A 17,607-nucleotide genomic window follows, 5' to 3' on the forward strand; every position below is an offset into this window, starting at 1 on the left:
GAAAACTCGTAATCACACGAGTCAATAAAATGGTTAAGTAAATTCACAGTAGTATGCCTGTTTGAGTTTGTTATTTAAAATATATACAGCAGAAAGCTTTCGATTGACAAAGAGGACCGCGCAGGTCATCGAAAACTTTCTGCTGTATATATTTTAAATAACACACTAAAACAGGCATACTACTGTGGATTTACTTGACCAATAATAACAACAATAATAAGCACTCTCGTATGAAAATTGATAAGACAATCTCCTTGAGTATTTCAACCACTGACAAGTAAGACAACAGACCAACATTAGCTCCACTCACCACCGAAGAAATGAAGGGAGAGGAATCAGATACGCCACAGCATATACTTGGAATCGCAGTGGACGCACTTTACTCATACCTATGGTTTTAACCCCTTGTCTCCCTACCACCTGTTAGTCCAATTCCCCCAAGCACGAGGTTTTGTGTTAGCATCTATTTCCAGTGTGGTTTCCTCGTTATAACGTACATTTCACCTCGACCCAAAGGAGAAAATATTTAAACAGCTCTACTCGCCACTGTACTAGAATATTCTCTACATAGTAAAATTAAGCAATATGTAACCGCTACGAAGTACATATGCCGCCGTCTTATATGCCCTAAAGATTTTTGGGTCACGGCATGAAGCTAGCAAATTCACATAGTAATACACCTGCTGGAAACTGGTAGGGTAGCACTTCAAAAAATGCATCCTCGTTGAAGAAAACGTCGTATGGTGAGAAAAATGTATATATAAATTTGTACGATACATAAATTTGTACGAAGCACAGTGCAAAACACACAAGTAAACTCCGAAGCGCACATACATGCTCAAAGTGCATACATATACATACGCATGAGCTGCAAATAGAAACTGATAGTACACCTGAGCAGGAAAAGCAACTTGTGGCGACGGCGAGATGCGGCTGCACCATAAGTTGCAGCTCCGAAAATGGGCTAAAACTACTGCCAAAGTTAATGAAATTTCACGTCTGGCAACAATTCAGTTAGACCGAGATAATGATCAAATTTAGGGCCTCTGAAGACGGCCCTTCACAAAGCGGACGCTCGCGCAAGCAAATATGTGCAGACAGACGAGAGGCAGAAGAGCCACAGACAAAGGGATAAAGTTTTACTTTGTTCTCTGTGTGAAACTTCTGGTTCATTACTCCTCCCAAGATGGATATCGAATTTTAAAGTAGAATTATAAGAGGGGCTATCATCATCATCATCATCATCATCATTCATCATTATCGTCATCATCATTTTCATCATCGTTATCTAATCCTTTAATTTCATTATATTTGTGAATCAAGACATAAAATATTTTGGGTTAGTCAGAAAATAAACTGCAAAACGATAAATGTGATCAACACCAATATGTCATTCAAATTAATTATATCATAAAAATACACATTTCCTTTAATATGATTATTTTTCCTTCGAATCATTAAAAAACTGAAAATATCTTGAAGCATCCTCAGCGGAGCGTAACAGACAACCATTTAACTTCATTGTAGTTGGGCATTAAGAAGCATTATAAAAATGTACATCATTATTCACCCAAAGTGCGAACAGGACCATTACTCGTTCCTTACGCGTCGCCTACTGTTTTATAGCAGAAGGAGAGTGATTGATTTAGGGCGTTATAAAATGCTCCTCGATTATTCCCCATTCATCAGCTATTCCCCGCTCCAAGATATTCCACCGTAATTGGGATGGTCCCTTTGTTGATTTCTAATCGACGGATCACTCAGACACAGGCCAAGTTAAGTTCTGCTCAAAAGAAAAAGAAGAAACGAAAGAATAAAAGGGCGAACCACTCATGATTTCCAAAGGACGCAGAGACAAGCGTTGTCCAAGGATTTTGAATGTGATACCATGCCTCTATCACAAGTTGCACTGGTTGTTCAGAACTAAGACCAACACTAAACCTGCCACAGACCTTGGGAACCTGGTGGGAGCAGCTATGGCTGGCAATATAGGCCGAAAGCCTAAGATGTCCCCGAAAGAAGTCAGCTTTTGTTTATGAAGCTGTAAATTCTTAGCTAAAGATCGGTACTACGGGTAAGGCTTCTGTGGGCTTTAGTTAGAGGAAATCTCATGAATCTGAGAGAGAGAGAGAGAGAGAGAGAGAGAGAGAGAGAGAGAGAGAGAGAGAGAGAGAGAGACTTATGTTACAAATGTCCTTTAATATCCAATTCACTCTACCTCGCAATTAATATATTTTCATGTATGTTGGCAGAGTCGATAACATCACGGAATTCCTGATTTCTCCTCTGTCAGCTGGGCGCTGGTTCGAACCCACGAGAGGACGAAATTATTATCAACTAAGAATTCACCGTCGGTTAACATATATGAAAATATACTAATTCTGAGGTAGAGTGAATTGGATATTGTAGCTTAATGCATGTATAAGAATCACGGTGATGTGATAAAAATTCATATATATATATATATATATATATATATATATATATATATATATATACTATCTGCATTATGATCCTCAAACATCAATTCAGGAATGCCGAAGACACATGGATGTTTTAACAGATTTATTCATTAAGAAACGTTTCGCACATGACTATGTGCATCATCAGTCTGAAAAATGACAAAATAATAACATTAAAAACACTAAAAATACACATGATTCTTAAAATGACAATTAAAAACATTAAAAGACTAAAAATAAGAAGCAAAATAAAAACAACTGCTGTTACACCAACCTTCAGGTACAAAGGAAGAAGATAGAATGACCAAAGAAGGAACACCAACCTCCAAAGGCGACTATGCCAGATATAGTTGAGCAGAGCAGAGGAGCAGCCACCGTTTAACGATGGAAAGAGTCTTTTAATATATAATGACTCTAAGGTAATCAGATAATCTGCATCCTTAGAATACCCTAATATGGAAAAGTGCTGCTTCTTGACCTCAATTTTACAATTGATAGCATGATTTTTTATATTTGAATGTTCTGGTCTGCTCAATCTTTGCCCCGTTCTAAAACTCAACCCTAAGTGACTGTAATAACGCATCTGAATGTTCTGGTCTGCTCAATCTTTGCTCAATCAACGAAAAGGTTGTTGCAGATGCGTTATTACAGTCACTTAGGGTTGAGTTTTAGAACGGGGCAAAGATTGAGCAGACCAGAACATTCAAATATAAAAAATCATGTTATCAATTGTAAAATTGAGGTCAAGAAGCAGCACTTTTCCATATTAGGGTATTCTAAGGATGCAGATTATTTGACTACCTTAAGAGTCATTATATATTAAAAGACTCGTTCCATCGTTAAACGGTGGCTGCTCCTCTGCTCAACTATATCTGGCATAGTCGTCTTTGGAGGTTGTTCCTTCTTTGGTCATTTTATCTTCTTCCTTTGTACCTGAAGGTTTGTGTAACAGCAGTTGTTTTTACTTTGCTTCTTATTTTAAGTCTTTTAATGTTTTTAATTGTCATTTTAAGAATCCTGTGTATTTTTAGTATCTTTAATGTTATTATTTTGTCATTTTTCAGACTGATGATGCACATAGTCATGTGCGAAACGTTTCTTAATGAATAAATCTGTTAAAACATCCATGTGTCTTCGGCATTCCTGAATTATATATATATATGATATATATATATATATATATATATATATATATATATACACACCACACACACACACACACACACACACATATATATATATAATATAATATATACATACATTATATAATATATATATATATATATATATATATTATATATATATCTATATATATACATATATATATATATAGTATATTATAAGTATATATATATATAGTGATATATAGAGAGAGAGAGGAGAGAGAGACGAGAGAGAGAGAGAGAGAGGCGAGAGAGAGAGAGAGAGAGAGAGAGGCGACATACCGAGAACAGCCGACCAATTGTGCTTATCTGATTCACAGAATACGAATGCTTATAATGATCAAATATTTTGTATACTGTAATATCGATGTGGGTAATGTTGATATTGATATAATCAAATAACAAATGATTTCCATTCTCTTTTAAAATTTTTCATTCTGCGGCCCTCGTCCTAATTTACCTTAATAATAATAATAATAATAATAATAATAATAATAATAATAATAATAATAATAATAATAATAATAATAATAACAACAACGACGACAACTCTCAAAGTAACACGATTCCTAAAATGGAGCAAACACATCTACAGTTATGTAACTGTACAAATATATTTACAAAGACAGCTTTCGAGAATCTGTACATTCTCATTTTCAACAAGACCTATTTAAATATATTTGTAAAGTTACGTACCTGTGGATTTGTTTCCTCCAGCAATAATAATAATAAATAATTTATACATGTGTCGCTGAAAATGAATATACAGTTAGTGGTTTGCTGTTTCTCTTTATTTTTTATTTTTTTACAGCAAAGAGGTGCAATTCTCATAGCTTGACTTTCTTTTCTGAATACCCATCTTGCTGCGAGTGTTCGCATGCTTATCATCCACTGGGTCACAGAAGGATTTTCCTGTATTTATCCGTTGACCTATGTTTATCGGCCTCGATTACTACTTCTATCCGAATGGTTTTCAGCACTGACCCACTAATATTTCTTTTCTTTTTATTTTTGAGGGCGTCAGTGACCGCGGGAGTTGTAATGCCACATAACTTACAATCAATGAATCCATTCTACTTCTTGTTTTCCTCACGATCGCCTTTCGAATAAAAATTGATATACTCTTATTCCAGATTCTTCATATGCGTGTCTGTTTTTATACCATGTGTGTACGTTTAAAAAGTGTCTGATAAAAACAAGCTTACTGAGGAAGAAGCATCTTACACAAATGCCTTAAATACTTAGTATGTGCGTGCGCATTGTGTGTATGTGTGTGCGTGTGGTTCTTTTTTCTTAGTACATCACACTGCAACTTAAGCTAAATCAAGAGGCAGAGTGGCATGGCCACTCTTCAGACTTATCCGACTTAAGAAAAAAATAATGGATAAAAAATAAATTAAATGATCGTACGAAAAAGGTGGACCCATAAAGAGCGAATGGCGATAAATAACACAGACACAGACAAGAGCGAAGAAGAAAACGAAATCTGTGGTTGAGAACGGGTATCAGAAGCCCGCCAAGAATGCCGATAACAATAAAGTAACAATTATAAACTCCTACACCTTTATTGTTGGCGGAGTTATCAGATAATGTTAACACCCGGGGCGGAGGAGGCCCGTCCACACCCTCAGAGCCTCAGCTGCCATTACAAACGGTTGATATCAAGAAATAATTTGAATATCAAACGGAGAATCTTTCACGTTCTGCCAGGGACACAGCGTAAAGCTGCAGTTTACAAGCGAATGCCCTTAGCTAGATCTCTCTCTCTCTCTCTCTCTCTCTCTCTCTCTCTCTCTCTCTTCTTTGGTATGCCGTCGAAGACCTTCCTTGTTGTAGCATCAATTTTTCTCTCCAAAGAATAAAGTAACGTATGTGAAGACAGAAATCGGGTTACTTGTTTGAGGCACAAGATCATCTACTGGAGGCACTATATCATCGTAACACCTTATAAACAATTAATTATACATTGTAAACTATATTAAAAAACGAACTGCTTATCGACTTTTGATATTTTTCCTTCAATAGTTCTACTTAAATCATATAACATTTTCATAAGAGAAAATGATTTAGTAACAGAGAGAGAGAGAGAGAGAGAGAGAGAGAGAGAGAGAGAGGAGAGAGAGAGAGAGAGATACAAATATAGTGACAGAGTGACAGATTTGTCGTACACACTGTTTATAAGTTTTGTTAAGTAGTTCAGATGCTATATTACGCAAACATTCTACAGGTTTACCTCATTATGTAAAATGGGAAAACATTTTAGCTCAAAGTAAGCGTCCGACTGGGGCAAGTACGAGTATATTTGCGGTACGTTTCAGATTGAGACCGTAAGGGAAAAGTTGCGCGTTCGAACAGAGCGGTGTTTTGAAACAGACGTTTTTCGGTTGTATAACTTTTATGGCACTTTTTGGGGGGATCTGAGAGTGGTTTCAAGGAATGACAGCTGATAACGGCGGCTCATAGACCAAAATACACAATTCCTTTTGATGCTGATGTAGCGAGCGATTCAAAACCTTAATCACATCATCAGCATAAGAAGGGCCCTTCACTTTCTCTTTCATTCCAACTCAAAACTGAAAGGAATGACTCGGAAATATTTCGTTTGTTGGCATGCATAAGACCAATATATTGACAATGAGAAAAAACAATATATATTGAAAAAAAAATTCATCTTAGAAATGAAACAAAGATCTAAGAGGCCAAACGGAAGCCCTCTTTTGCTTCTAGAAGCAATTTCTTCTAATTTTCCCAGCGACATCGGAGCCTTCAAGAGAAGGCTCGATGGCAACTCTCGGCATTCCCGCTCAACTTGTTTAACGCATTTCCAGTTCGTGTTTTTATTTCAAGTTCGCCGTCATTGAGATGAAGATGATAACACTAAGAAATGCTAAAACTTCCAGGATTTACTCTACCCTGAGTGTTAACGAATCTCTTAAAAGAACAAAAATGGCGACGAATGTAAAGCCGAAATAGTCAAGGGCGCTCCTGTGGTGCCGTATAAAGAAGCCATAAAAACCAGCCCGTCCGCGTCGCTACAGCGTTAAGCAACCGAGCGCGATGAAGCGATTTTCCTCAGTATTCTGAAGGCTTTGAACGACCTTATTGGCGGAATGGAATCATTCTTTGTGGTCGTCTGCTCCAAGCACAGCATCGCGCGGAGATGCGGTTGTCCAGCTTGTTGGAGAGCGAACACAGAGGTGTCCTGGTCTTTTATGTCTTTTATATTCAGAAGAATTTGTGCCTCATTGTCCCTTACGGTAGAGACCGCAAACACACAACCGTAGCAGACCGACAATGACCGAATAAGTGAGACCACTCTATGGGACCTTTTTGTGGACCTTTTCTAACCATTGTTGACTGTTATTGAAGGCTTAAGGCGGTAAAGTCTCTCTTCCCAAGACTGCACTGTAAATTAAAAAGTTTCTAGCAGGTTATGGTGAATCAAATCATTCTAATTGCTAAATACCCCCAACAAACCTACTGAAGCACTAGATTTCATTTTGTTCAATCTCTTACATTTCCAGGATATTAAAACCCTTGGCTATTTAGTAAAACCTCTAAAGCCTTGATGTAGCCAACAGTCTCTCGTTTCACCTCTCAAAACACTTTCATCCAGCTTTTCACCTACGTTAATCATTTTGTTACATCTCTGGCGTGTCTCCAATTTCTATTTTAAAACTTCTCACTCCGCATACTATCCACTTATTCGTTTCATCAGCTTTCAACTTTTGCTGTTTTCATTTTGCTTCCATTAACGCACATTTTCTCTAAGAGACTATTTATCATTCCAGATATCTCCCTTGCTTTAGCTCTAGTGTGATTCACCATTTACATCATTTTACCATAATTCGTTATATTGACTCCGCAATACCTACTATATAACAAACCGCTTCCATTTCTTTCAAAAGCATTACTAAATCCACTGCTAAATCTTCCTCAACCTTCATGACATTCTTTTTCCATTTCCTCTGCTTAAACTAATATCATAATTTTTAGTTGAGTTTAAAGGCAGTGTGTAATGATCAACGTCAACGGAAATAACGTTCCCATAGTGACAAATGACAAGGATTAAATCCCAAGTGTTTACTGGATTACTTTTTATGATAGTGTTGACATCACTTTAAGCATTCTTATTTGAGCATTCTTTCCACTATCATCTTTTTCCATTTAAATTACCTGAGTAATCCAAACTCAAAGTGAAAGAGAAAGATGAAGTTGAGAGGGTTATGGGAGTTAGGTGGAGGAGAGGAGGAGGAGGAGGAGGAGGAAGAGGTGGTGGGGAGCCACTGAAAAAGAGTGGGCCTAACTCGGGTTGCGGTATAAACGCCTACTGAAAGAGAAATTGCAGTAATCAGAATAACCGTAGGCTGAAGGGAAGAATTATGTTCACTAGATGGTCAATAAAATAACGAGGATAAATTATAGCCATTTGTGTTTTTACGAATTAATGAATTCTTTTTTCCAAGTTCGACCTTGTATCCATAGAGTAATAAAATGAACTGCATTTAAGTTACTCTTGCAAATATCCCTCAGATGACAGAATGAACAAAACATTTCCATTTGCAAAGTTATGTCATAACTAAGCAATTCAAAATCAAAGATTTACGTTGGAATCAACGACCATTAATGCTATGACGGAAATGAACAAATGAATGTTAACCTATCTTATTGGCGTACTATTTTCATCCATCAGCAAAGCGATCCTAAAGTCTATTGGATTACTTTTTTTGATAGCGTTGAAATCTCCATGAGGTTGGCCATTCCCGGGCATAACGTTTTAAGCAAAAGTAGATCAGAATGAAAACTTTCATTATTGCGTCAGATATAAAGGAATTAAGAAAAAGAGTATGGTTAAATGCAGAGAGAGAGAGAGAGAGAGAGAGAGAGAGAGAGAGAGAGAGAGAGAGAGAGAGAGAGAGAATTACCGAACCTCTGGTAAAACAGAGAAAAGGAGTGAAGAACAGAGTAACTAAACTGAGAAATTCCTTGATCACTAAATGGAAGAACCTGCCATTGAAAGACTTCCGAAATTATTATTTGCTTCTAAAAGTGTACAGGTATGACTATACTTTATGTATTTTAACTTACTAAACTAATGCAATACTTCTAATTTCTATGCTCTAGGTCTCAGGTTATTTGACAGATTTTTGAGTAATGTTTACTATCTCACCAGATTTTCTTAACTATGAACCCAATTTAGGGTAGTTATTATATAATATAATATAATATAATATAATATAATATAATACAATATAAAACAATATTATACAGTATAATATATATATATATATATTATTAAGACATAATATATATATATATTATTATGTCGTAGTGACTGACGACAGGTGACAAACAAAGGAGGGAGGAGCATAACAAAACCAAAAAAAGTTACCTTAAAATTAGTTTATTATACAAAATGTACAAGTGAGTCAGGTCCAGTGATAAGCAAAATAAACATACACAATGAATTAAATAATAAAGGCAGCAACAGTAATAATCCAATTACGTGATTCTTGTACAATTCAACAAACAATTTCATAAGCAGCATATCTAATATAATAAAAGCGACATCATATATATAGAGGACCACGGTATAAATGAAAAAGCAGTGCAGTACATAAATACATATACAAAATCAGGCAGCATAATACACAAACACATTGAAAAAGCAGTGAAATAACGATTACAATAAATGCAAAAACGGCAGCATAATAATAAATGAGAATTAACACTGAAGCGGCATAATGTTACACAGAGCAAAACGGGAACACTTCCTCAAACAATGAGGACAACAGTCCAATGCCGGACGATCAAGACAGAGCCGATACGGCAACCATCTCGTCCTCGGAGACAATATGGACATCCTCCTCGAATGCTGGACGATCAAGACAGAGTTGACACAACAACCATCTCGTCCTCAGATACAGTATGAAGGTCCTCCTCGACCACTGGATGTTCACGACAGGGTTGATACAACTACCAACTCGTCCTCGGATACTCTCCGCTGCTCTGCTGCCAAGACTCTGCCTCTCTCCCGCTCTGAACCTGACTGATCGTTCTGCCCTCCAGAACCTGACTGGTTGTTCTGCCTTCCAGAACCTGACTGACGAAGTTTGACGCCATCCAACAGACGTCAACTCGCCAGCAATTAAAAAACAAAAACAAAGGAGGCAACAATCCACCAAGGGAACAATCGGCAAACGATTGTTCCTAACAATATACATATATATATATATATATATATATATATATATATATATATATATATATATATATAATATTATATATATATACACACACACACACACACACACATATATATATATATATATATATATATATATATATATATATATATATATATATATATATCACAATGTGTGTGTTTTACGCACATTTTCGGGAAACTTTAGCCGAATGATGAAGTTCCTGTCACTTACAATTGTCGATAAGGTAAGTGCCATTTTGATTTTTATCATCAAGCTACATTTTTGCTGATCTAATAAAGTATCTGTGTGAAGAAAATCAGGAAAAGTCTAAGGAGATTCAATTTTCTGAGGTGCCTCATGCCTCACTCATTCTGCGAGGGCATGAGGCATAACAGAAAGCGTGTCCTACTTTTACCATGAGCATATTCGGATACACCTTGTAAGGCGATAAAGCGATCGGTTGGGAAAGCAATCACAGGCAGATGGTATGAGGTTATGTCACAAAAATTTGAAAGCGTTTTAAAAGTTCGCAATGAATATTATCAGCTCCATTGCTACATAAACAATAATAAATAACCCAAGGTATTGTTGCTCTTTTAGAAGACTACGGATCGCCCAATGGGATATTATTTCAGGTTAATTTTAGCCATTTATGTAACTGCAACTCGGGATTATGATAGGAGGCACGTGTGCTAAGTCATAAGATGTGATTGGCTGGTAAAGCGTGAAAAGAGTTAACCACAACGCTCTGATTGGTTGAATGATAGTTCCGATCTATTTCGACAGGTGGATTCAGAAATACGGAGGAAGTCGGAATACATTTCATAGAACAGCAAATTCTTCAATGCCATGTACCAAAACCTACAGACAACAGTGTCTCTGAAAATTAATTAAAGACAACGCCAGGGAGCAGATTTTTAAGCAAAAGACTAGAATAAAGAAAAGCATCCGAAGTATTCTGAAACAGGGCGAGAGCTAAGGATTTAACCTACAGCACCTCAGAAACGCTCGTGCCATACGCCTCTGCGGACAGGTGTAAAGGATACTGATGAGGGTCAGTTGAAGGGATGCCCTCGCCGTGTGAGCATCGCTTTTGTCGCTCAGTGTTCCGAAGAGTTCTCCCTGGATTCGATTTCTCCCGAGACTCAAGAAATAATTCTTACTTTCAATAACTGTCTTGATAAAGCAGTTATATTGTGATTATCAGCTGACTTTTGATCTACAAGAAACATTTACAGTGCCTTTGTAATTTATTTTAACATTCAGCGTTGTTAATGAAACTGAGACTGAAAGTTCTTCAGAGCCATGGCTGACTATCTGGATGATAGATTTGTAAGTTGAAAGTTTTGTTTTCCGTAAAAGTGTGCTATAATTTCCTTGTATACTTGCATTTTCAGCTTTGCTGAAGTATGAGTTTTAATTTTTGGCCATTTTCCTATATCTTATTTTTCGCGTATGCAGTATGAACGTTTATTGAATCCTTATTTTTTGTCTGCCGAAATGGTTTTCATTTTTTGTTTCGAAAATTAAAAAAGAAAATTACATCAATTTATCTATAAATTAATTTCCATTCTGCTAAACTGAGCACACTTACTGCTGAATCTCCAAAATATGCAAATAATTAAAACAATAATGAAATTGAATTAAAGTAATAAAATAATAAATCAGAAGGGTCACCTAATAGAAGTATGCTTCCTTCATGCAAAAAAATATATCATATATCTGTACAAATTACATGCAAAACAGCATTAAAAATATAATAGATTTTTTTCCACTCGTTCTCACTGCATCGCGTCTTGTAACATACCAGATGCTTTTGCAAAATTTAAGTTCGAAAACACATACGGCTTTTTCATAAAGGATGACAATATATTTCCTCACTTTTCCCTTTTTTAATACGTGAGAATTCAGTTGGGTTTAGTATTGCATTCAAGTTGTATTTCAAAAATACGTATGGTAAATAAATGCTCAAGCACGATACTTTAAAGAAAATTTTCAACAAATATCTTTATAAACCCTCTATAATTCTAAATTGTAAAGATCTTCATATTACCGGAAATTTTTTAATTCGCTGAACGATGCGCATGGCATTTAATTTGACCGTTTTAAATTATGCAACACTTTGCTCTTGTTTGGCAGAAGTTCACATTTCAAATATTTTCAAGAAACTCACGGTTGGCCTTTAAAAATATCTGAAGGAAATCGTTGACCTTTACTGTTATTTTATTATAATAACTATCATTACTTCATATTTTCTAGTTAAAAATTAATTACATCAAAAATAATAATTTCCTTTTTGCCATCATTCTTCTATCAACAGTGTTCTTATATTATGAATATTATGTTTATAGTAATTATAATTTCCAATTGAATTTTGTGTATTAACCTTTTACAATCGGTTTTTAATTACACTGTATCAGAACAGGAAAAATATCGACAGCCTATTACCTATAGTTATGATCGCCGTCACACTAGTAATAATTCAATAGTTCGCAATACAGAAGTGGATATGTGTGTAATGTTTCAGTTCGTTTATGAGTATTACAGAATTGCCTTCCAATTCATACTTACCGTATTTTACATAATTGAATGTACAGTCATTCGAAAACTAATGTGATAGGCATATTCCATGTATGAATCTGTAAAGAAAGAAGATAACTTTGTATTCATTTGACTTTAAACCGTCACTTATAATTAAAGATATCTAGGTCATTCAACTGTTCGTAACTGTGCGTGAATATACATATATATGAGTATTACATATTTATGTTTTTTATTATATGTAAATTTATTAATTTAATCTAGTTAAGTATATTTTTATTCCAGATGTGGCAGGATATCGAAACTGTCTTGCTGGGGGATATAAAATTGCTTTCTTCAGAAGACGGAGGTGTCTCTTCGCCTTGTATCCCTGCCCAAGATAATGTGCCATCATCAGAATCCCATTACTCTCACCACCAGCCTACTTCTGAAGATCCATCACCACTCACAGCTCTAAGCCCCCAGCCTCATCAGGCATTGGTTCTGTCTGATCCCCATTCTATAGTAGCACCTCAAGAGCCTACGAATCTGCACTCGACCATACCTCCTGAACCAACCCCACTGCCACCGTTATCTACTATAACAAGTGTGGCATCTACTCACGTAGCCAATAGCCATGGGATACCCAATCTTCCATCTCCTGCTCAACTTCCAGTTCAATCTCCACCTCTGCAGTGCCATGCTGTTGTGTCTCCAACAACTTCCCAGTGTCCATCTAAGCCCCGTATTCTTTCGCCACCTTCTGGAGAAACGTACCCTAGTGTTACGCCATGCCCAATACCATACCCAGCCCAGCAATGGAGAGTCAAGAGCGAATACGGGGAACAGGTCGTTCCAGAAGTGAACTGGGAATGCAAAGATGGGTCCTACTGGACAGAGTATTACCCGACCAATGAATCCATAGTGCAATATGGGTGCTTTCCAACAACCCCTCCTTATCCAGCAGATTTGTATCCTCCAACTGGGGCAGTGCCAGCACCTTACCATAATGCCATTCCTCCTGCCTCATCAAATTCTTTGCTGACGCCCCCATCTTCGCCATCCTTCATGACACGGCATCTATCTGCAGATCAAGCTGGCACGGGACCACAAAACATGCCCACATGCTTACCAGTCGGGGTGCCGCAGGGCTTCCCGACATCAGCGCCCCAATCGCAGCAGGCACCCGTAGCGAAGACCAAAGTTCGGCGTCGCCGGACATGGACTAGAAGGAAAGCCGTTATCCACACTTGTTCTCACAACGGATGCGCCAAAACTTACGCCAAATCATCGCACTTGAAGGCCCACATGAGGACACATACTGGCGAGAAGCCCTACACCTGCGACTGGAAGGGCTGCGGATGGAGATTCGCACGTTCCGACGAACTGACTCGGCACTACCGCAAGCATACGGGTGATCGACCATTCCAGTGTCGACTGTGCGAGAGGGCTTTCTCGAGGTCTGACCATCTCAGTCTTCACATGAAGCGCCATCTCGCTATATAGATTTGAAATGAAATCTCACCGTTTTCATATAGTGCCATCATCAAGTGCCATGAATAGTTGTGTGCCATATCTACCTTTGAGTGCCATCGTTCTTCTTTTGAATCTTGTGTGACATTTCATCAGATATACAACAGTAATCTGAAATACGACTTTATCTTAAGTGCAAAGGAACATGGCGAGGTTTTTGTCCGACGTACAAAATGGACTGCTTAAACTGTCTAATAACAGTGCATACCTTTTTTCATAAGTCCTCATAATTTTAGGTTTAATTTTCATGAACTGTCGAAAATAAGAACAAAAATCTGTGAAAAGTAAAGTTCAAAAGTTTCCTTATTTTCTGCTCATTAATACTGGTTATTATGTATTTTAGGAATGTATACTGTATTGAGAATTTTCTATGGGTTTTTAATGACAAAATTCAGAATCTAAAGTTCCCGATCTCATTAGCTAAGGAACGATAGTTTTCGTTGGTTTGAAATATTTTTTGGCAAAATAAATTGGCAACATTTATTGGTGACTGACTCTTTGTCTTATAATTTTCACTATTTACAGGATATTATTTGCTTTTTTATTTTCTAATATCATTATATATCTAGTCAAACAAAGGCATTTTGTTGTCTCATAGTTTGGAAATTGTTAGACCATAGCATTTGTATATAGCTATTTTGTAACACTTTTTTATACTTTCAATAAAGAAACCTTTTTTACAGTTTTTATACGTACCCTAAATTAGCACTACACTGCCTGTTAGAAAAAGGCTCTTTATTCATGATTAATTTTATCTTGAGTATTTATTTAAATGAATGAAAACCAAGTATTCTTTAAAAGGGGGGGAGAGAGAGAGAGAGAGAGAGAGAGAGAGAGAGAGAGAGAGAGACGAGAGAATAGAGAGAGAGAGAGAGAGAGAGAGGAGAGGAGATTATTTTACTATTATTATTATTTGTTTGTTTAAGCAGCCCTAAGCGCAGGCCATTTCCGACTAAAGTCCAAATCGTGGCTTGCCTAATGCAGATAAAATCTGTTTAAAATTAAAAAACATATTAATAATTAAATATAATTTTAGTCATTTAGTTTTAAAAAATAAGTAAATAGACAAAACATTGCTGTACACATTTAAAAAAAATTTGTATGAATAACATTATTAATATATATAATTTAATTGATTTATATCTAATAAAATTATTTTTATATGTTTAACAGATCTGTATCTGTTAAGAATTTAAAAATCTTGCAAACATTTGAGTCGTCATCTCCTAGAATGTCCTGCATTTTAGGAGATGATCCAAAGTATTTATGTCAAATATGTGAATATTTAGAGCATTCAATTAAAACGTGTTTCACGGTTATTCTGGTTTGACAGGCATCACATTCAGGAGGAGGCTGATTAGACAAGAAAGGCATGGGTTAACCTTGTGTGCCCATTAAGCAGCCTGCACAAAGCAACCTCATAGTTTCTCTGCTTCTGTAAGGAATTCTTAAAAGGAATTATTATGGTCTTTATCCTTCTAAGTTTGTTATTTTCAAGTGATAACCATTGGTCTCCCCAGATTTTATCTAAAATATATTTAAAATAATTTTTGGAGTCCTTAAATCTTTGGTAGAGAGAGATTCAGATTTCATGGGATATTAATAAATATTTATAAACGCCTAATACTAATGAAAAACTATCTCAAAGTAATCACAAGAACATCAAAAATGCTTCGTAACGTTTCCTTGTTGACTCTTTACACTTGATTTGTACTTAGTCCGAATAAAAAGGAAGCATTTCAGAAAATACGAAGTTGTAAAAGGATTTCAAAGAGGAGCTCTGCAGTAGTGACTGCCATTTACTTTGCTGAGGAGCCACCCATTCCAGAGAGAAATTAGTTAACTGGTGGTGTAGAATTAAACAATTATTTAACAATATCCCCAGTTACTGCAAAATGAAGTTAGACAGCTGTCTGAAAAATGATGGGGTTTGTCCTGAATACGATAGAACAACTACAAACATATTCATTGTTGCTCTCATTAAATCTCAAAGCTCCTGGTAACTCATGGATTTTTCTGGAATACAAGAACTCGAAATTGTCTGCTATATTTCCCCAGCACACCCTCTGAACACCTGGTAAGCACAGTTCTACCCAATACATTCTAAAATTTCACTAGTAAACGAACGTTTTTATCCTAATTGCATTATAAACCAATTTTAACAGAAGACTTCGTTTTAAACACATGCTGAAAGCTACGCAGCTTACAAAAGGTTTATTCTTGATTACACAATGAACATCCCGTGGTAATAAGACTATTTCGCTCTTAATGCAATTTAATCAAAGCCGAAGTATGCACTTTCACTATTATAAGGAAAATCTTTTATTTTTGTGACCACATAAAAATAGTGGAGCCCTTATAAGTGCTAATCTTCCCAAAGTTAATAAGTTTTTGAAGACTCGAACAGTTTTTGCAGCACTAGTATTGAAAGACTGGAAAAGGCTCTGCAGCACAAGTACCGGAAGACTCGAACAGTTTTTGCAGCACGAGTATTAGAAGATCTGAAAAGCTTTTGCAGAACATATTAGAAGAGTTGAAGAAGAATGTGTATTCCTGCTCAGTGGTAAAGCACCAGACCCGTATCCTCAAGGTCTAAAAGTCGATGGGTCGTCTGGCATCCATCAATCGACCCAGCTGTAAATAGGCAGCATTGCAGGCAGGTTCAAGAACAAGGGGCACGAGACAAGTAATCTCACTTCTGGTGACTTACTGAGAAAAGGAATGCTTTATCATGCTGGCACCTTTTACTCTAAACTGCAACCTTATAGTATATATATATATATATATATTATATATATATATATAGATATATATTTATATATATATAAAACCATTAACCCAAACAGCCAACAACCCTAATTGAAAAACTATTAAGAAGCAAAAGGACCAGAGGAAAAAAAACAGACAAGGAAAACAATCTAGAGTCGTACTACAGTCACGTATTTAAAAGGTGGGGGAAATTTAGCGGTAAAAAGGAAAATGACGTGGGTTCGTTGCAGTTACGATCGATCGCCGAAGATACGAAATTCTAAACTTTTCAAAATTAGTTGCAGTAACAACTGCAGCCAGTCTTAATTTTTATTTTATTTTTTTTCAATCCAAACTCATATTTATCTTTTACTCATTTGACTGGCTCATCCACGTGACGTCTCACCCTACGGCACTCTTACTGTTATATATCACAGAAATGTAGGATTTGGTTGTTCATCTCAATTATCATTGATAATAATGTGTTTTCCAGTGAAACCTTAATAATATGCACGTAATGATAAAAGTTACGTCCGTTACGTCAACTTTAGCCTTTTAAGGAGCGAGGGCTGCTTACCTAAGGATGGAAACCTCTTAGGAGTTCAAACCATTCAGTGTACAGTTCATCCAACATGTCGAGAAAATGGAGCCTTCTCCAAAACATTAAGAAACCGAAAAGTTCACAGATTAATGTGGCTATTACAGTACAAAGAATTGGCGAATGTGACAACCATACTCTATGCATAATTTCATCGTTTGTATGGTAAACATTTTCACTCCGAGACAGATTGTACTTGGGCATAAAAAGAAAGAAAAAGAACACTAACTTATCAATTTGGTATATTAAGAGTCTGGCCACATGGAAGGGAAACGAACGTGAATTTTGAACATCTATTGAATCGCGTGTTCAAGATACTTTAACGAATAATTGAGTTTACGTTTAATATTTTAATCACCACAGCATGGGAATCG

The 17,607-nt window shown here is 36.3% G+C and overlaps 2 protein-coding genes across 2 annotated transcripts in view; one reads left to right on the forward strand and one right to left on the reverse strand.

Annotated features, from left to right (window-relative positions):
- LOC135203201 (iron-sulfur cluster transfer protein NUBPL-like) overlaps positions 1–12,474 on the reverse strand; it is a 121,604-nt gene extending 109,130 nt beyond the window's left edge. Inside the window, exon 1 of the mRNA XM_064232950.1 lies at positions 12,406–12,474. The gene's annotated coding sequence lies outside the window, so the exon portion shown is untranslated. The remainder of the gene's footprint in view (positions 1–12,405) is intronic.
- On the forward strand, positions 10,889–14,565 carry LOC135203200 (Kruppel-like factor 3). Its single transcript, XM_064232947.1, has 2 exons — positions 10,889–11,166; positions 12,661–14,565. Exons 1-2 carry the CDS (start codon positions 11,140–11,142, stop codon positions 13,858–13,860), a joined length of 1,227 nt encoding a protein of 408 aa, XP_064089017.1. The 5' UTR covers positions 10,889–11,139; the 3' UTR covers positions 13,861–14,565.
- Positions 14,566–17,607: the final 3,042 nt, after the last annotated feature.

This window comes from Macrobrachium nipponense, chromosome 33 (assembly GCF_015104395.2).
Source record: "Macrobrachium nipponense isolate FS-2020 chromosome 33, ASM1510439v2, whole genome shotgun sequence".
NCBI classification, from domain to species: domain Eukaryota; kingdom Metazoa; phylum Arthropoda; class Malacostraca; order Decapoda; family Palaemonidae; genus Macrobrachium; species Macrobrachium nipponense.

Excerpts from the sequence above, each read along its gene's own strand:
- LOC135203200 (XM_064232947.1), top strand. The coding sequence starts at position 11,140 with ATGGCTGACTATCTGGATGATAGATTT. Across the intron at positions 11,167-12,660 it reads ACTATCTGGATGATAGATTT|ATGTGGCAGGATATCGAAAC; the intron begins GTAAGTTGAAAG and ends TTTTTATTCCAG.